Here is a 21471-nt window from a genome sequence, read left to right as displayed (position 1 = left end):
CTAGGGGGAGGTCCTTTTATAGTGCTGCGGTCACGTGGTATAAGTACACCTACTCGGAGGATATGCACCCTGTATACCGTACAGCGGGTATATTTCGAGGGTATGGAATGACGGTTAGAAAGGTGCTAAAGATTTAGATATCGCATGCATGCGATATTAAATTCGTGGGCATAAATGTTCGCGGTACATGCTAAATCAGCAAAAACCGTGAACATTTATACCCTCGAAATATACACGCTATACGGTATCTTCTGCTACCATGGTTACATACTCATCGGCTACACCTCGGAGTAACCATGCACGACAGCAGGAGGATATATGGATATATATATATCCTCCTCGTAGGTGTGGTATATCCTATACGTAGCCACCTACGTGTATCAGGGTGCGGTCAACAGAAGTAGGCCTGAACCACAGCACTATTGTGCACACAACATGTCTTCCCCTCAAAACTATTAATCCTAGGTGAAACCCTGCCTTAATGAGTAATGGTCAAGTGCTGTATACCTCCTCTGGTCATGGCCAGGGGCCACTAGAGACCCAAACATTCACATCTAAGGTTAACAGCTGGAAGTACACCACCATATGATCTGTACTTACACTGTTTAGCCACCTTAATTAAGTATCATAGGCTGAACATCACAGAGCCGTTGAACCCTATATGAAGTGCATACAGGTTTCCCGTATGGGAATCACTGTGAAACTAACCACTTATAAAAACTCACCAGGATGTGGTCAGGCTTAGGATGCCCTTCCCCTTCTCTGTGTGGTCAGGCTTAGGATGCCCTTCCTCTTCATGAGCTTGAGAGCCAGGAGCAGCTGCTGTGTGTACGACCGCACCTTTTCAGCACCTCACACAGATTCATGCTGTAATGAGAAGTAGGATGAATGACAAATACATCCATGCCACTAAAACAACAACGTCCGTCTGTCGGAAAGAAATCTTGCTTCTAGTAACCACCACAGACATGGTGGTTACTAGAGGTAGGATTTCTTCACAAAGTCGGTGTGGTACCATTCTAAACAGCAACATGCATGTACAGTAGACTCTCGGCCACCTTTGGGACACTCACAGTGCATCTTGGCCGGAATAGTGAGGAAATAGCCGCGTCTAAAAAACCACCTACTACGGCTATTACACTCTGTCAAGTGTCAACCACACCCAACCTGATCTAACTAATCTCTATGCCTTCAATTGCTAAAGAGAGTCGGCCACTGCAACACAATTTATGGGAGGTTTGTTTTCAAAGAAGTCTTTTCTACTGTGTGCGAGAGGTGTATTTTTGAGTGGTTAATTTTTGAGAGGTGTGTTTTGATTTGGTGCGTGAGGTAAATTTTTTAGTGAGGGAAGCTTTGTTTTGGTTGGTGTTTTTGAGGATTTTCTAAGAGGTGGTATTGCTTAAAGGTGAAATGAAGTCACATGGACGTTTGAGGTATTTGAAGAGTTCAAAGGTGAAATGAAACATGCACAATTCCAAGGCAAGTTTAATAATCAAAATTTAGTTGAAGAATAATGAGTGATTGGTGCAGCCAGGCTGTTCAAAGAGTACTATGTCAGTGTGTTGTTGATCACTTGGCCTTGGTACTATAATAGTTGGTAGATTATTCTATTCTTAACAACAGCCTATTATTCTACCTATTATTCCTGAGTACAACATTGACTTCAGAATTATCAAATCAACAGTGAATTACATGCATATGTGCAACATAGACTTTATCAATCAGCAGTGAATTACTCTCAGTTACAAGTTAAGATGATCTCAGAGTATCAATTAACAATGTGCATGCATGCACGTTCACAGGTACCATGGTGCTATTTGGAATGAGGGAAACTCCATTTGTCACAGCTAGTGATTTCAGAGTATCAATTAACAGTGCATGCATTTGAAATGAGGGATGAAACAAGTAATAGTTATAACATGGGCACGAGGGATTGTATGGTGTATATTGCACTGAAGCACGAGGGCTGAGTGCAATATACACCATGCACCCAAACGCTGCAAAAAATACTCTCTTCTCAACGCTGCTGCTGCGAAACAGCCCCACCTCAAACTGAAAAAAGCCACTCCCCAACTCTGACGATGCCTCCAACCAGTGATTATGTCCTAGGACCGTTTAACAGACAGTAAAGAACTGGACAAACCTATTATTACTGTAGGCCTGTGCTATGCGGCATGTAAAAATGCCATGTATAATTATCTTTAAATCCCTCAAGGCTTTGTGGTCAGTGCAAAATGTGAGATTCAGTGCATTATGCTGCATATTGCACATAGCAACGGATATAACCTTAGATATGGTTTCACTACTCTGTATCGCTGTGGTGTTCTTCGGAACATACCATGCAGTTACTAGGTTTTGGTATGTTATATGCTTGATATACACATTGTCGATTATTCTATACTTGAAATAACAGCCTATATTATTCCTGCATTATTCCTCATGCAGTGTAAACCACAAAAAGAACATTATAGACCACATCTTTAATTGAGCGGTCGCACAAATAACTTTATAACGGCCACATGCACTATATAATTTTGCAGTAAGTATACTGTGTACTGTATGACAAAACTATGCAAGACTAGAGTAATATTTTTGGTTTCTACATTCATTATGCTCAGTTTATAAAAAGTTGAATAAGTTCAAGTGGTGTGTCTTCATCAGTGACCCCACTGCCAAAACACATCCTCAGTTCAATATCATCCGTAGTTGGCTGGGGGAGTTGCTTGCAAAACCACGGTGGGTTGTTGAATTGGCAGCAAGTACTGGCACGCCCGCATCCCTGACCATCCCAGAGTGGATCATCAGGATAGAAAATGTGTTGAAATCGATCTCTACTACCAGTGTCACAGAAATAGTCTTGATTGATAAACGATGGTGCAAATCCAGTTTCAATCTCAGAATTGATACAGGGACAAGTAGAGCTCAGTTCATCCAAAGCTGCAGCAAATGTCCAGATGTGTTGTCGTGGGGATTGTCCGTGTGTGACGCTAATGCCGTCCACATAAGTGTCGTCAATCGTTAAGGAGTTGGAAGAGAAAAACCCATCTGGGGATCCATCTTGATAAGCTACGATTCTACCACACACATGTGAGTACTCAATCCCAAAGGTTGGAAATATAGCCCTTGTACACCCAAATACTGATCTGCCACATGTCCGCAGTGGTGGTGTTGTTCGTGTCCGCAAACTGAATGCAGTAGGGCAGGTCTGGTTGGGGTCGGTCATGTCCAAATTGGCAACTCTCATCCATCCTTTTGTTGTTCGGTTGCAGCTGCAGCTAGTTCGTTCCATGTCACAGAAAACTTGAACAGGAGAAATGGTATTGTTAGCTTGAATCCAGTATTCTCCAGGCGGTCTGTCTTGGGGGATGTCACTGCAAGAGCTAGCAGGGTTGGTTAAAGACCCTGGAAAAAAAGCAGTTGGGCTTAACTCACCAATGATAGATTCGATTTTTGCGATTGAATCATTCAATTGAGTAAACAATAGCTGTTGATTCAGAGACTGGTTGCATGTGGCACTACAAAGCTGGTTCCTCAACTCTGAATTAAAGAACACTAATGCTGCAACAGCTACGAGTAGAGAAAGCACAGATATAACTAAAGCTGAAGTAGCTGCACTGCAAATTAGAACTTGACTCTTCTTCAGACTGTCTTCTGCCGGCGCCTTGAACTTGTTCACGATTTCGTCATACGTATTTTCTTGTCTCTCTCCAGGGTTACTGTACCGACTGGTCTGATTACGAGATATGGTCCCATGATCAACAGTATTGTAAGAAATATTGTTGTCTGCTGGGGTGTCTTCTATTCTTTCGTCAATCAAGCCATAAGCACTGTTATGTTCCATGCTAACTATAGGCACTAGTAAGTTCACCCCAACTACAGAGATCTCTACATGGTTTTCTGGTAGAGGTTGGAACTTTTATGTATTTGGAACTTTTATGTATGCTGTTTTTGTATTAGGGCTGAATGCAATTAGATTACTAAAGTCTATTTGTGTTGAGGTAGCCTCCATTCCAGGCCGCAGAGAAAGGTGGCCTGGTAAACACTGTTTACGCATGCGCCAGAATTACCAAGAATCTTGGTAATTGTAAATTGTAGTATATATATATTTATCAGTATTCTTATTTCGCATTTAGTTGTAAAACATTGATATCCGTTTCATTTATAATGATGTCATTGAAAAAAGAAATCTAGTCCAAGTTGTAATGGCTGCTACCTTCTCTTTTGCTCTCGCGTACGCGTTATCCTGTGTTGGAAAACCAGGTCTAGTCTTGAAAGACAAGCAGCTGGAGGCGTTGAAGTGTCTGTACGCTGGTGTTTATGTGGGTACCGTACTGACCGCTATGGCAAGTCCATCTGCTTTCCAGACTCTCCCTTTCTTGATTGATGTGAAGCTTGACAGGACCAGTGCACCTCTCTCTGAAAGAAGTGTTGTGATGGTGATTTCTCTTCTTGTTTCTCTGAGTGAAGCCATCTTCAAAGTGTTGGTGTGTCTGTTCGACGTTCAGTGCCATTAAGCATTCTCTCTGGAAGGAAACATTGTTGTGACATTTGCCGAAAATTGGTCACAGAGTAAGTACGTGGTATCTGATCTGAGAAATGTGTTGCCTGAATGTGTTTACAATCCGAGGGACTTGTCGCCTGAGTGTGTATCCATATCCGATCCGAGGGACTTGTTGCTTGAGTGTGTATTAATGGATAGTGCTTTCAATGGTAAATCTATTGTGTAAATCAATAAGTAGTCCTCACATTATGTTACGTTGCAGCCACTGTACTTATCCACATTTATTTTTTACCCACAGGTTTAACTAATTTCTTATGAGATTGACTTGTCGCCTGAGTGTGTATCCGATCCGAGCCTCAAGTTAATAGATAAATCTACAGAGCTGAGGTTTTACTTAGCTGTCTCTGTCTACAGTATATACAGAGAGGTAGCTCTCCTTTTTCTTTTTTCTGTTCTTTATCACAATCGTTCAATAAGATAAAATACTGTTTAAACGTTAAAATACGGTAAATAATAAATTAATTGTCCACCCACGCGCCAACAGTAAATACCAGGCCCACTATTGAAGGTCGAGGCTAGTGTTGAGGTTGACCTTCATAATGTTGTCATAACTTTGTTATATTTCACTGAAATTCACTTTTCATATACCATTGGATTCCTTGTTAAAAGGCACTTCTATCTATATGCTGTATAGCTGGTAAGCTCCAACCAGCTAAAAGTTAGCAGTTTCAGTCCCTGGCATACTTGTCAACCACATAAACCATAAATGAAGCCATAATTGACCACATAACTTCTGGGGCCCGTCAACGCAAATATACTTGACTTGGTTTACTTCTATAGTAGTTTTAGACACACTCACTACCCATTTCGAATGTAAAGTGATAGTAGAGTTTGCAGTTTTTACATTCTGCACAGGTTGCCGTATATTCTAAAAAAGAGAAGAGCAATGAAAAGTTAGAACAAGGGGTGATAGTAGAATTTGCAATTTTTACATTCCGCACAGGCTGCCTTTGCAGCTGTATAATTATTCTAATAAAGAGAAGGGCAATGGAAAGTTAGAACAAGGGCCAGCTTGTAGTAATAATAATCCAACTGAAGGTGAGATATAATTATACTTTATGCACTAGCTGGTTTATATTACCAAGGGCGTATAAAAGAAGAGAGGGCATGCAACTCCACTATCAGTACATGTAGCTAGCAGAGTTCAAACGTGGGCGGAGGAATGTGTGCATTTGCATGAAGTGCTAAAAATAGAAATTTCTATTTTTATCATTTCATGCACAGTCCTGCACATTCATCCGCCCACGTTTAAACTCTGCTCATATAGGAGTTGCATGCCCTCTCTTCTTTTATACGCCCTTGATATTACCTTATCCTTTATCTACATATAATTATGTGCATAACACTCTACAGCTAGGCTAAACTGCTTTTATAAATCATTTGGAGGAGCAATAAGGTATGAGATAGCAATAATGCTTAGTATAATAGCTAGAGTAAACACATGCTATTTCAAACGTTTGTTCTTGAGGACAGCGGCTCAGAGCATCTAAGCTGATAGTACCTAGGTATAGACTAGGTAAGGTTCTATTCAAGTCCGAACTCACGGCCAACAAAAAGATTCCTCGGCGGAGTGACAAGGCCAAAAACTCAAATATTGGAACAGATTTAGTTTGAACATAGCCACGATTCACTCTCTCTCTTGTATTGACAGAAGGCTCTAAACAGCTACTGTAAGACCTCTAATTAAGGCGACATTTTTTTAAATAATTACGAAGCCCCAAGGTCGCTTATTTTGGAGGTTGAGCAAATTATGTTGAAGATCTGGTGTCGCTTAATTAGAGGGTCGCATTCTACACAGTCTACTTGCCTCGATTTCTAGCCGCTTAAAAACGTGTAGGGTCCAGTAGGGCCAGAATCGAAGCTAGGGTGTGGCTTCCATTTAGGATGTGACATAATTGTGGACGCAGCTGTCGCTACTTTTAGAGGTTAGAAAATTGTCTAAGCTCGAGGGTGTCGCATATTTGGAGGTTGCCTTAATCAAAGGTCTTACTAGACTCGCTGGCCAGTCCATCCTAGGGATGGGACTGGTCAACTGCCAATCATCGAGTTGTTCTAGTGGAATTTTAATTAGTTGTTCTAGTGGAATTTTAATTAGTTGTATGACATCATCTTGTGGTTTGTGCGGTTGACTAAAGTTGCGTAACTATCAAGTGAATGTGAGCTCAACTACAACAAATTACGTGGGCGAAATATGTCACACAACATTGCTCCTGCATCGTGATTGGTCATTACTGATTTCGGTAATGAGAACAACTCGTTGATTGGCAGTTGACCGGTCCCAAACCCTAGATTGGACTGGTCAGCAAGTCTAAGGTCTTACGTCGGCGGTAGCTACAATGCATGACCGTAATCTATACAACTAGTAAACTATTTCAATGGTAATTATGCCTTGGTGCTCATCGCAAGCGAGGTATACGGTAGTGTGTTTGTGTGTGTAGACTGTTACAGTTTGCTCAAGGATCAATGAAGTGCAAGTAAGAGTTTCTATAGGCTTCTGGTCATGTCTTTTTGGATTCGTATTTGTGGATTTGCAAAATAAAGCTTCGTTCTCGAGTTAATCCTACTTGGAATGCCATTGCAGCCTTTTCAGAAGAGTCCGTAGCAAAACTTGCTCACCGAGTGTTGCTACTCTACTTAGTAGTTAGCTATGCACTAGAACGCTAGCTATTGGTAGCTGCAAGAGTGAGAAGAGAGCTGCAAGGCTCTGCTGACTTGCAGCCAGTAATTTTAGACTTGAACTTTTGGCATCGATCGTTTTTAACAATAATCATCGTCGATCATTACCCATTTTGAGTTTCCCTGTGATTCTGGATTTTGCATGCAGTAAAATTAGAAATGTTCATCATGATAATTATAATCAATGTGTATATAAAAGCTAGCTTTATGTTATGTAGCTTTGGCACCTCCACACCGAGGCATCAGCACCCGCGGTGCTTTCATTAATACTGCACTTTTTCAAGAGGAACCATTATAATAGCTTGCAGTCAGACCTGTACTAGCCCTATTGCGGTTTTACATTGTAACTACAGCGAATTCCATGCACTCGCTGCATGTCTCTCACTTGCCATCTATGCAAAACTCGCAATTTGCTATCGAAAGAGTCTCACATTTGGTACATTGTAAAATGACACCTACCATGAACTTCTCTTTGAACAAGTCCTCTGAGAACATATCTCCATTCTTCATGGCCTTCCTGACAGCAGACAGCCCAGATAATATCTCCCTCGCCTCTGCCATCTTGTCCACATCATCCTTGCCAAGGCAGAGGAAGTCTTAGCCTCGACTCCAGCCCCTTGAATGGTGGCCTTTCTCAGCGGCTTGGAATCGAGGCTAAGGAAGTCTATGCCCCCAGGCCCACACTCCTCTTGATGCAATTGCAAATTGTTCTCCTTTTCGGCCAGCGTCTTCTCTAAGCCATTCGTGGCGTCATCACCATCTTTGTTACTGCAAGATGGAAACAGATCATTGTATGTGCATGTAAATTTTCGTCACAATCCAACGAGGAAATCTAAACTCACACCCAAAGTCAGCTGGCAAACACCTCGTAATCCTGTGCAAATAATGCTACACATGCAGCCAGTCACTGACTCTTAGATCTTGACCTTCACTTCTTCCTCATCACCTGCACAAGAGAAGAATACACAGATCACACAACTATTTATCAGCCAATTAACTACAATCTAACTAGCCCAGTCACCCAAACATACACGTGAAACATCAGCCACTCTGTTGAGAGCCAATGCCTGTGGGTCTTGTTCGTCATGGCTACAAAGAGTGATAACAGCAAAATCATCGGCAAAAGCAATACGTTAAATCAGCAGCATACATGTACATGATCATTAGCAATTAACAAGCACGGAGAAAATAACAAAACAGACATACAGCATACGTACGTATCCAATAGATTGTGCCATTTAAAGTGTGTGCAATCGTTCAGAAAGTTCATGGTCCTTAATTAATACCAAAGTCAGCAGCTTAGTCCAGCTTCTCAGAGATGAACGGATGTATTAGCGCTTCATTGATGGTGAGTCTCTTGGTAGGGTCCAGCATCAGTGCCTTATCCAAAAAGTCCTTGAACTGGTGAACTTTGCGAAGGTGGGCTTCACTTAGAGACTGGCGGCCGACAAGAGTGGAAAGCAAGTCACGTGACGGTGGGATGGAGCCCATCACTGTCACCTTCTCCTAAAGGGGATTTTACATAAAATGACCCAAGAAATTCAGTATAGTACACTTCAATCGTCGGGCTGTATCAGGCCTGACCTGAGACGCACAGACTTGACTTCCATAGAACAATCCGTATAGCGGGCAACTTTCATTGGTGCACATTTTGGGTATAAACTACCCACGCAATCAAATATTTCCTATCCTGCAGCTCAAAATGATGACGTAGTCAAAATCAGCAGTCAAATACTTCCTATGACATAGGACCTTAATAATTTTGCTCTAAATACAAAATTTGCACCATACGAAAATAACCTGCTATACGGTATAAGTCATATGTTATGTATGCATGTACCTTTTCCGTCACTTTATCCACTTCGGCATAGAGGAAGCTGAAACTCGAGTCAAAATGCTTCTCTTTGAACATGCCCTTGCGTGTAACGCGGTTAGGGATTTTCCCTTTGACCTCCATCATGAGCTTGAGCATCTCGTTGTTGCTCTTTCCGGGAAAGAGGATCTTTCCAGTGTACAGCTCATAAACTGTACATGCCACAGACCACATGTCGATTCCGTAGTCGTACTTGTTACCTAGGACTGTGTGTAGCACAAGGTAATTGAGCATTTTACTTTTACGAGTCTACAAATTCTGCTGATTTGGCTCGTTCACAAAACATTGACATTGTAGTAATAATTATAAGTACATTTGTACCTTGCACCATACAAGACTGCTGTTCACAATCCAAACAAGGCCCATGTATACATGTAGAGTGCAATCATACTATGGGCAGAAATAAACTAACTATAACAAAAACTGGGATATGAATAAACCTACTGATTTCTGGAGCTCGATAGAAGCGGCTGACAAGGTAGGGTGTGATGTCGTTGTCACTGACAAAGCTGGCAGATCCAAAGTCACTGACCTTTAGCAGCAGCTTGCTGTCATTAACCTGTGAACACATAAGCCTAAATGTACATGTAGACATACATACTGAATGACATTTTCTGTTTACATAAATTATGGACAGTCAACTACCATATAACTGGAACACTTTAGTGGGTGGCGATTTGATCAAAGATTGCCAATTTAAAGGGAAGGTACCATGAAAAAATAAAGTTTTATTTTTTTGCCTTAAAATGTTCTTTGTGGGGTATAAAATAGCCCTGAGACAAAAAAATATTTTTCTGAAAATTAACTTTTCAGAGAAACAGGACTGTAGAAACACAATTTCTGGCTTAAAATTTTGCTTCCTGTTGTGGTCAAATGTGGGCGCGGTCAAACGTGACGTCAGAGTAGGCATTTGTGCTGCATGTAAAATGTATTCTGTGTGTGTTGAGTGTGTTGCAGCTGGTTGCTCCTTTACATCTAGCAGTCATACAGTTCTCTCAGTTGAAATATGAGTGGGAAAAACAAGTCCTATGTACCAGAGCTCACTGAAAAGCAACAGAATCCTGTTTTTGTGTACAGTGAAAACTCACAGATATGACCTCCCTTGCTGCTCAGTTTGGGATCCAAAAGAGGAAGAAGCTGAGATCTGAGGTCTGGAGCCATTCTAACTGTTTTCTATAAGGCAGTTATTTAGAAATAAACTGCCATATCGTCCTGTAAAAAGAGAGGCCCTGAGATCAGAGTCATGGAATGGAGAGATAGCCCTATAGAGAAGTGCCCGGTCGGCCGCTGTATACGGAAAAGCGAGAACGGAGACAGGTTAATAGCTTCTGTTTTTGTTCAATCATGTATAATTATAATACCTCGCTGCAGTTGATACTTGATGCTTTACAAGAGACAACCTCTCTATACCGTGACTCCTGCATGTAGACCCGGCATGCAACTGAGACTCCTGATCAGACTACATATGCATGCAGTACCTCTCTTCCTATTTTCATGTTGGAAACAACTTCAGCAAGGGTCTCATTGTCATGCAAAGACAAGTGAAACCAAAACTTGACGTGTTAATAATGTAAAGATTACCGATAGTAACTCAAACCCCATCTAAATTATAAATTATAACTACCAAGGATGTCGATATTTAGTGTGAAGTGCTTGGACTCATGCATGGTGACTCTCCCCCTGTTGTCAAATCCCATACAACCTAATTTGGAGCCTAGCATCTTCTTCTCCTAAACGTTTGTCGCGACATTGACAAAAACGTAACTTTTAAATTGTCTCAAGAGTAATACACGTAATACAGGTCGAGTCAATAATCCTGCATGTGAAGAAGAAGGAAATTTGTTACGAATCACAGCTATACTGCATGCACAGCTTGGTAGAACAACTCATATAATTATATGTCTTCCAAGCCAGCCCCAGCACAACCGACTAGTTAAGAAAGTTATACCTTTCACACTGATAAACTTACTGGTGTATACTTCATTCTCATCTGCCTCACCATATATCTGTGTTTGTGGGCAGTGTACGCCATCTGTAGCACCCACATATCAAGGATCAAATCCATCACACTGATTCTCTATTGGTATAATACATTTCTGCACAACGTACTACCGCATGCATTCACACCTGACACACTCAATTGCATGACTGTATACTTATACATATAGACCTAGTCTATATACTAATTAGTCAATTAACATTTCCTATCCTGCCTTCATTGTCACCATCATCATCACCACTCGAACTAGCATGGGAAGGCTTTCTCGCTCATACAGATATGGCTCCACAGCGCTTGTTTTATCTTCACTGCAGCTTTTTTCATGCTCAACAGATGAGAAGGAGTAGGAAAAACTCAACTGGCTTGAAAATCATAGCTAAAATCACATGTGTCTGTCAGTCAGACTCATGCAGCCACCAGTATGCATCAATTCAATGTTTACTAGTACCTACTCTGACGTCACGTTTGACCGCGCCCACATTTGACCTCAACAGGAAGTAAAATTTTAAGCCTTTCTTAACAATCCTGTTCCTCAGAAACTTTAATTTAAAAAAAAATTTTTTTGCATCAAGGTTATTTTATATCTCACAAAGAACATTTTAAGGCAAAAAAATAATACTTTATTTTTTCATGGTACCTTCCCTTTAAGTGATGTGAAATTTCACATATCTGTACTTGCACTTAAAATTAAGATTCAAACATCACAAAGCAGTTGAACCCTATGAAGTGCATACACGTTTCCTGTAGATCACTGTGAAACTAACATGTAAAAACTTACCAGGATGTTGTCAGGCTTGATGTCAGCGTGGAGGATGCCCTTCCTCTTCATGAGCTTGAGAGCCAGGAGCAGCTGCTGTGTGTATGACCGCACTGCCTTGATGTGTAGTCCTACGTTCTTGCCGTACCTCTTCAGCACCTCACGCAGATTCATGCTGTAATGAGAAGTAGGATGAATGACTAATACATCCATGCCACTAAAACAACAACGTTCGTCTGTTGGAAGCAATCTTACTTCTAGTAACCACTACACAGACATGGCAGTCACTAGAAGCAGGATTTCTTCACAAAGTCGGTCTGGTACCATTACTATGGCTATCACACTCAGTCAACCACAACCTGGTCTACCTAATCTCTAAGCCTTCAATTGCTAAAGAGAGTCGGCCACAAACACTTTCTGCACCACATATAACATAATAAAGGACAGAAAGAACTGCACTTGTAGCACAAACTGTCTTTTAAAAAAATTGGTAATCTAAAATTTGGTTTAGGGCACAGTGGTCCATCATAATTATGTTAAGCTCTGTGAAACATAAACATGAGTATACGTATAGGATACACCATATCAAGCGCTGTGTATTTGACCTCCCTTGCTGCAGTTGTAAGCTCTTCTTGGCAAAAATGTATATGTCATGGACCTATCGAGGCTTAGCCATCTTGTAGAAGAGTAGCTTTCATGATTCTGCCGTCGTTTTGAGTCTTAGTATAGTCAAGCATGGCTCATTTCTGTTTGCTTACTTTCTTGGACAAATGAAAAAGCTTGAATTGAAAATTGTACATGACTGAGGCTGTATGTTATTTTTCTATGTATCATACAGGTGTTGACAAATAAAATCAATTAGTGGTGACGTAAGTGTGGTACAAATGTACATAGCCTTGAAAGTGGCAATAAAAAATATGTTGGTGTAATTTATTGAGGACTGTAACTACTGTAGTTAAAAGTTTGAGGGCTTGAAAGGGTAAGTGTTAAAAGTGACAAATGGCCCGTCCATGCAAACTTATTTAACTGCATGAGTACAAACTATAGTTTCTGTACAAGAACTTACCTCATGGACTCAAACACAAGACAAAGGTGGTTCCTGTGGAAGAAGTGTTTGAACAGCCGAACACAGTGGAACTTATCATCAGGGTCAGCCTCGTTCAGCTTCTGGAGAATCTCCAACTCTTGCAGTCCAGTCTTGTGCCTGGAAAGGTATGGGGGAATACTCAGTTACTGTATCTAGGTATCGATACATTTGGGAGTGTTATGTCCACAATAGACATACATTATGTGTCCTGCTACAGTGGAACCTCCATAATATATTTGGGGAACAGCCTTTTGGCCGTTATAATAGAGAGGTGATGTTCGTTGAGAGGTTCCGATTGCCAATCACATGTATGCTCTGAGTCATGCTGCAAATGAATCTTGGAGCTTTGCTAACTGCTTCTATAGCTCATACAAGCTTTCAAAAGGCTGTAGAGACAAGCTACAGCTAGGTTTTCACGATAATATGTTATCGATCTCAGCAATAATTTTCTGCTAATTCTGAGTGTGGCTGTCTGTTCTGAGAGATTATTTTCCATTGTTAAAGGGGACTAAAAGGCTGCTCGTTATATGGAGTAGAGAGGTGGCCGTTCCTGAAAGGTTGCTCTTTCAATCCGGACCAGAGCTCTTGGCCGTTTCATAGCATGGTTTCTCTTCGAAGGTGATCGTTACTGGAGGTTCCACTGTATTATATTATGCTCTGCCGATCCCATTTAAATTGCCAATGTCATAGTGTTACAACTGTTTTACTAAAGAGGAGCACAATCAGTAATTATTTGGCATACATTATAAATATGTTGAACTCATTGAAAATTGATATGCATGAGTATATTTTGGTTAACTTATTTCTAGCTATGTATAAAAAGTTGAACGAGTTCAAGTGGTGTGTCTTCATCACTGACTAAACTGTCGAAACACATCCTCAGTTCAATATTATCTGTAGTTGGCTGGAGGAGTTGCTTGCAGAACCACGGTGGGTTTTTCAATTGGCAGCAAGTACTGGCACGCCCACATCCCTGACCGTCCCAGAGTGGATCATCAGGATAGAAAATGTGTTGAAATCCATCTCTACTCGCAGTGTCACAGAAATAATCTTGATTGATAAACGACGGTGCACTTCCAGTTTCGATTTCAGAATTGATACAGGGACAAGAACGGTTGGCACCATATGAGGTCCGTTCATCCAAAGCTCCAGCAAATGTCCAGATGTGTTGTCGTGGTGATTGTCCATGAGTGACGCTAATACCGTCCACATAATTGTCATCAATCGTTAGAGAGTTGTTAAAATTGGAAGAGAAAAACCCATCTGGGGATCCATCTTGATAAGCTACGATTTTACCACACACATGTGAGTACTCAATCCCAAAGGTTGGAAATATAGCACTTGTACACTCAAATACTGATCTGCCACATGTCCGCAGTGGTGGTGTTGTTCGTGTCCGCAAACTGAATGCAGTAGGGCAGGTCTGGTTGGGGTCGGTCATGTCCAAATTGGCAACTCTCATCCATCCTTTTGTTGTTCGGTTGCAGCTGCAGCTAGTTCGTTCCATGTCACAGAAGACTTGAACAGGAGAAGTGGTATTGTTAGCTTGAATCCAGTATTCTCCAGACGGTCTGTCTTGGGGGATGTCATCATTGCAAGAGCTAGCAGGGTTGGTTAAAGACCCTAGGAAAAAAGCAGTTGGGCTTAGCTCACCAATGACAGATTCGATTTTTGCGATTGAATCATTCAATTGAGTGAACAATAGCTGTTGATTCAGAGACTGGTTGCATGTGGCACTACAAAGTTGGTTCCTCAACTCTGAATTAAAGAACACTAATGCTGCAACAGCTACGAGTAGAGAAAGCACAGATATAACTAAAGCTGAAGTAGCTGCACTGCAAATTAGAGCTTGACTCTTCTTCGAACTGTCTTTTGCCGGCGCCTTGAACTTGTTCACAATTTCGTCATATGTATCTTCTTCTTTCTCTCCAGGGTTACTGTACCGCCTGGTCTGATTAAGAGATATGGTCCCATGATCAACAGTATTGTAAGAAATATTGTTGTCTGCTGGGGTGTCTTCTATTCTTTCATCAGTCAAGCCATAAGCACAGTTACGTTCCATGGTTTATCTTTAATTCTCGAAAGCTCTGCCTCAACTACTATAGACATGCAATAACCGTTTTATATATACTGGTCACAGGTTGGCACTTTTAAGTAATGCTGTTTTTGTTTTATATCACAGGATGTATACAATTACATGCGCATGCGATAATAATGACCACGTACGGGCAGTGTATGGATGCAATAGACCTGCTAATGGGACCATAGCAACAAAGGTGGAGACAACCAATTTGTATCTGCACCATTCTTTACATAAATCACAGAGTAAAATTGCACATTATATTATTGAACAACGGCACATACATGTAGATACGCATGCAAGGTTATATAGTACATAATTTATTTATGTCAGTAAGTATGTTTGAGCAGTTAGGGAAAAGACGCTATCAGTCGCAATAGGAAGTACATGTAGCTCTGAAAAGGTGGGAATAGAAATTAAGGCAGTCGTCTGAATACCATTCCAGCTAGGGCCTCAAGTGTGACAAGCACTACACGTAGCTATGGATTTAACTGCTAAGCATAATTATGCCTGGTCAAAAGAAAGGTGGACTGGTGGTGTCAGTGGGGTGGGCAATGGGTCCATGCAAATGGCAACAACATGTACTATAAAATGTAGCTTGCTGGAGGTGCACTTGACCACATGTATGTCACATCTATTATTTCTTTCATTACCGTAATGATTATGTACCAAAATTCTGCATGAATGCACGCAAAGGTAATGTGAGCACTAACTTGCATATAAGTAATATCACAATTATGTATTATTAAGTGTCTGAACAGTCTAATTAACTGTTAAGGGTTACAACAACTACATTGGCAACTACATCAGCAACTAGCTATAGCGGCTAGATGGACTTTTGTTAGGTTTGCTCTAAAAAAGAGAGCTCCACAGCCCGACAGTATAAATATGCTTTAAATATATACCTAATGGAATTTTCTCTCCAAGGCAGAAACGACTGAGGTTTAAGGCAACAATCACCGGGCATTGATTTTACTGAAGATTATTGAGGGCTCAGAAAAAATCGTTAATCCCACACCAGTTTCAGAGTGCAAAAGACTATACATTGTACATGTACGTACAATGTATACATCCTTGATTGTATTTATTACACGAGCAACACTACAATACAACTATGAGTTGGCTGCGTTCCTCAATTATGGCACAAGATCATCTCACGGCCACCCCATTAAATTGGACGTGCCCCCGATGGACCTATAGTGGCCCAAGAATATAACCTGCACATTCTCACCTAAACTCATTTCTGAACTACATGTATTTTACTTACATGTCTACACATTCCACGTTTTGTATTATTTATTATTGTGTTAAAAATTATTATTACATAACTGTACAGTACATGTAATTTACAAGTTGCTCACATCATCTCATTGTTCCTGATGATCTTGATGGCAACATCCTGCTGAGCTCGGAGTGTGTCACGGGCCCTAACCACATTACTGAAAACACCTGACCCAGTGAATCCAAAAACTGTGTACCGCCGATCCAGCTGCTCACCAACACGAACACCTGTGGGGGGGAGGGGGATCATGACTTCACTACTGTACTAGTACCACATCAGAGGAGGTACGACAGGCGCGGTGCAGCTCAGGCAATTAGCCTTTGATTGAACAATAATTATCCGCCCACGTCGTACGTTTTTGCTGAGAGTAATCAGAGGCTAATTACTTGAGCTGCACCGCGCCTGTCGGACCTCCTCTGGTATAACATTATGTCCCCTATTCATGTATGCATGTACACAGTGACTGTTTACTATTAGGTATACTGCCATAATTATTACTACTGACACTAACCCTAAGGACAGGCACTGATACAAAAGTGTTTGTGTACACACGATGCAACAATGTTGGTGGAGTAAACTGAAACGTTTGACAGCAATAATTATATTCACCCTTTATACATACACCCCACTCCTGATACACCGTATGGTCTTAGATGTAACAACCTCAAGTATTCTTCAAGGAAACATTAACATCACATAGGGATTGATAAAACGTGGCCAAAATTCGAATCTTAATTGTTGTCTTGTTTAAAATTTTGCTCTAAGGCCAATGCACACACAAGCCAAAACATGCATAACATAAACACAAACTCACGGTAATATCCCTCTGCATCGTCCCAGTTGTCCAAGAGGTTGGGATTCTCGTTGCCAGTGTCTGCTATCATCCCGCTGGACGGGGTCTGGGGGGATCATCACATACATGTACTAGTAAGTACACATACAATTCAAACAGGCTCTAATGAGGTCACTCTAATTGCTACAAATCCTGCATAAATTATGTTGCCTAGAAAAAACTATACATGATTAGGTATGCACACTGAATGTGTTCCGTCCAGCAGGGATCCAGGGGAGGTTGGAACGATGTTGAGAGCACGTGCAATTAAAGCTATAAATGTGCTGAGTCGGCGCTATTTTTGTGTCTAGTCAGCAGTTTAGTTGTACATTTACATCTACATAAGATATCAAGAGCTTATATAAGCAGTAAAAGATCCAGAGGATCACCTACACGCTAGACTCCTGTTCAATCCAGAAAGAGAAGCCTCATCTCTGTAGTATACCTTAAGGTGACATATTTTCGCATGTATTAATTTCTGCTATTTCTGCGAATGAGAGTAAAATCGTAAAAATTAATACTCGCAAATAATTGGCCGCCCTCTTGTTTAATGTATCCAGATCGACATTTTGCAAAATATTATACTGCAAAATGTACAAAACTGTAAAAACGCAAACAAATCTACCTGTGAAAATATGTCACCTTAAGGTATGTAGTTTGGCTAGGAGAAACCTTAGTAGAGATTTTAAACTTATGCAGTGATCAATGTTGTACAGCTTGGAGTGAGGAAGTCAGACTGCTCATCTCCTTGATGGCCAGTAACTATCTCTGAAACTGCTGACTAGACATAAAAAAGGATGCTTTTTACCATACTGGAGGGCTACACGAAGCGTTTTTTCGCTCCAGGCCAGGAAACTCTCACAAAACCCCAAAAATGGCCAAGGAAAACAGCCTCTTGTGAGCTTCCAGTAGCCCTTTTTTTTTTTAAAGATCTCTTCGTGTGGCCCTGCATATAGTTAAGCTACAGTAGACTGCAACTAAGCTAAAAGAGTCATGAAATTACTACTGCGTTTCAGCTGGACTTCCAGCTCATTCTGCTCAAAGCTCATGAACAATTATTAATAAGCAAACAGTTTACCGTAACCTTAAATTTGTGAAATTAATTGTCATGTAGGATTGCTAACCCACGAAAACAGCGAAAATTTCGTGCTGCACGGTAGTTAATCATTTGCGAATTACACTGTACTAGCCAAGGAGTGATTCATGCATTCCTGACTATAGCATTTTTACATTTCTAACTACTGCGAATTGCATGCGCATGCTCATTCTTTGTGAGTCTTTCGCCTGCCATCTATGCAATTCGCAATCGAAACCCGAAACCTAATATTTGGTACGTTACCTTAATGACACCTACCATAAACTTCTCTTTAAACAATTCCTCTGAGAACATATCTCCGTTCTTCATGGCCTTCCTGACAGCAGATAGCCCAGATATTCTCTCCCTCGCCTCTGCCATCTTGTCCACATCATCCTTACCAAGGCAGAGGGAATCTACGCCCCCAGGCCCACCCTCCTCTTGACGCAATTGCAAATTCTTCTCCTCTTCGACCAGCGTCATCTCAAAGTCTTTTGTGGCATCATCGCCAACTTTGTCACTGCAAGATGGAAGCAGTATGTGCATGTGAATTCAACATGTAAGTCTAAAGATTCTGAAGTGTATAACAATTAATACAGACTCTGGTTTGTAAACCAGTACTGTTAAGACTTCACGTGGCCTCCTTTCCAGGCCGTTTTAATTGTGTGCCTATCCACAAAATTTGGTATGGGATCAAAGTTATTGCTGCAACGCAGCTAGTGTACGTAAGTCTAATTTACAGCTTAAATCGTGAAAAATGTACAGTAACAGCTAAGGATAAGTATTAACACGCTGCATCTGCTAACACTACACACATCTATACTAACCTGTCAGCATTGGACGTGGGAGTAGATGCTCTGCTGGTGGGTTGTGACGACTGATACTTCTGAACTATGGCTTGCCGAAGTTGTCTCCTCCTTTCAATGATGGCATCTTCATCCTCAGACTCAATGTCAACATCCATCACTCTATGTATACATGTATACATTAATTGTACAGTCATGATACAGAGTCAGAGCTGAACGCAAGCCATGTGAGCCAGGTCGGAAATCGTACTTAATGGCGGAGCAGAATAGTCCCACCTCTTTTAACAAGCTACAATAATACATTTGTACATGTCCATACCGTATATAAACAAACAAATTGCTTTGGAAATTTGTTTGGGTATAATGGGAACAAGCTATACAACACACGAGGCATGCAGCACGCGAGCTAGCTGTGTTTAATAGTGCAGTGTGTGACTGAACAGTTACACTAGCTTTGCTAAGCCTCGAGCCAGCTACATGTATTAAACTACACACGTAACTACCACAGTGTCCGCTTTATTAGAGTAACGAAATTTACCCAGAAAAGCATCCAAATTAGAACATGAATGATAATTAGTGCTGGTTCACTTACTCATCCTCAGATCGGCTCCTATTCTCCACATCACTTTTTGACCCACTCCTATGACGCTGATCTCTGGACTGTGATCTTCGATCTCTCCTAGAACGAGGGGATCTGCCTCTTCTTGGACTAGTGGACCTTTTTCGGTAGGGAAATCGCCGTGGAGACCGTGAGCGGCGTCTAGGTGATCTCAAACGGGGTCTTGGAGACCTTGAGCGACGCTTGGGGGAAGCGGAACGACGTCTTGGTGATCGTGAGCAACGCTTGGGGGAATTGGAACGACGTCTTGGTGACCGTGAGCGATGCTTGGGGGAATTGGAACGATGTCTGGGTGATCTAGAGCGACGCTTGGGGGAATTGGAACGACGTCTTGGTGACCGTGAGCGACGCTTAGGCGAATTGGAACGACGTCTGGGTGATCGTGAGCGACGCTTAGGGGAATTAGAACGACGTCTGGGTGACCGTGAGCGACGCCTGGGGGAATTGGAACGACGTCTGGGTGATCTGGAATGTTTTCTTGGGGATTTCAATCGTCTGGGTGATTTGGATTGCCTTAGGGGTGAATGGGAACGTCTACTAGGGGAACGGTGAGGGGGAGACATACTTCTTCTCTTGGAAATATTAGGTGATCGTTTACGTACAGGGGAACGAGAGCGTGATCTGCGAGGACTTACTTGACGGTGCCTCCTTCTAGCGGGTGATCGAGAGCGTCTTCGTGGCGATGTAGATGATTGTCGTTGGACAGGTGACGAGGACTTCTTTCTCTCTTTCGATTCTGATGGATCTCTGTGTCTTCTTGACCTAGAGGGAGATGGAGACTTCCCTCTGCTAGATAATTTCCTTTTCTCTGGTGACTTTGATCTTCGTCTACTGGGAGATAAAGACGCGCCTCGTTTCTTTGGAGAGATAGAGCGTTGTCGTTGACTTCTGCTAGGAGATTTTGAGCGGGACTTTGGCCGATCGGGAGAAAGTAATTTTCTTTGATTTGTAGGAGAGGGACTTTCTGTTCTCTCACGCTTTCTGGCTGGAGAAGATTTGTCGGTAGGCTTTTTGCTTGAAGGTGATTTAGAACGGGACGTCCTATGTCGTCTACTTTTTTCTTTATCTGACGATTTTCGCTTGCTCTCACGAGTAGGCGACTGTTTTCTTTGAGGCGACTTTGATTCAGAGTGCGACTTCTTTCGATGTGCATGCTTATCACTAGACTTGTGTTTGTCTTCGTTATCTTCAGACTTCCGATGTTTCTTTTGAGGTTTTTCATACTCCTTTAATTCCTCCTTAATCTTGTTTTTCATTTCCTGAAGAGCCTTCAATTCCAATTCTTCACCTTCGTTTTTACTCTTGGAAGACTCGACCAACTCCAGTTGGTGCTCACCATTGTCTAGTTTTGGTCGTTTGATTTGCTCACCACTGCTGTCTCGTTCGCTCGAGTGAGAGCGTTTCTTGTGCTTTTTATGCTTCTTGTGATGCTTGTGCTTCTTCTCATCCTCACCAGCATCACTAGCTCCACCATCGTCACGACTCTTACGTTTCTTGTGCTTATGTTTGTGCTTGTGTTTGTGTTTATGTTTCTTCTTCACACTAGGAGACACATGAGGAGATGACTCTTCCCTTATGTCAACACCATTCCTGCATATGTGCATGTACAGCGTTCATCAACAGAAAACAAAGCACATCATAAATCTTACCTTTTTTCTTCTGGAGAAGCCAGCTTGTCCTCTTCATCTTCATCTATGATCTGTCCCTCTTCTTCAGAAGAATATGCTGCCATTATCGACGCGACCAGCACAGCGCAGGTCCACGTTTTCCAGACGTGATTTTTCAAAATTTCTCTAAACCCTGAATTCGTCTATTAAGTTCTTC

At 41.6% G+C, this 21471-nt stretch overlaps 3 protein-coding genes across 6 annotated transcripts; all 3 read right to left on the bottom strand.

Annotated features, from left to right (window-relative positions):
- Positions 1-873: 873 nt before the first annotated feature.
- LOC135341148 (uncharacterized) lies at positions 874-5742 on the bottom strand. The gene has a single exon (XM_064537644.1). The coding sequence runs from the start codon at positions 3839-3841 to the stop codon at positions 2615-2617; it is 1227 nt and encodes a 408-aa protein (XP_064393714.1). The 5' UTR covers positions 3842-5742; the 3' UTR covers positions 874-2614.
- A 2337-nt stretch (positions 5743-8079) lies between these two features.
- On the bottom strand, positions 8080-21457 carry LOC135341137 (serine/threonine-protein kinase PRP4 homolog). 4 transcript variants are annotated; one of them, XR_010396529.1, is made up of 13 exons: positions 21297-21457; positions 19621-21237; positions 19050-19190; positions 18502-18742; positions 17130-17214; positions 16395-16542; positions 12933-13070; positions 11888-12041; positions 9555-9669; positions 9078-9316; positions 8455-8743; positions 8269-8326; positions 8080-8183 (listed from the first exon to the last, which is right to left on the bottom strand). XR_010396529.1 is itself a non-coding variant. In XM_064537632.1 (11 exons), the coding sequence occupies exons 1-11, from the start codon at positions 21377-21379 to the stop codon at positions 8537-8539; spliced, it is 3168 nt and encodes a 1055-aa protein (XP_064393702.1). In that variant the 5' UTR covers positions 21380-21457; the 3' UTR covers positions 8336-8536. The 4 variants fall into 4 exon arrangements, 1 of the variants encoding a protein (XP_064393702.1); XR_010396530.1 differs by having other exon boundaries at positions 8524-8743; XM_064537632.1 differs by lacking the exons at positions 8080-8183; positions 8269-8326 and having other exon boundaries at positions 8336-8743.
- On the bottom strand, positions 13078-16385 carry LOC135341147 (uncharacterized). The gene has a single exon (XM_064537643.1). It carries the CDS (start codon positions 15013-15015, stop codon positions 13759-13761), a length of 1257 nt encoding a protein of 418 aa, XP_064393713.1. The 5' UTR covers positions 15016-16385; the 3' UTR covers positions 13078-13758.
- Positions 21458-21471: the final 14 nt, after the last annotated feature.

This window comes from Halichondria panicea, chromosome 9 (genome assembly GCF_963675165.1).
Source record: "Halichondria panicea chromosome 9, odHalPani1.1, whole genome shotgun sequence".
NCBI classification, from domain to species: Eukaryota; Metazoa; Porifera; class Demospongiae; order Suberitida; family Halichondriidae; genus Halichondria; species Halichondria panicea.
The sequence above is the reverse complement of the archived record's forward strand: the minus strand, read 5'-3'. Positions and strand labels throughout refer to the sequence as shown.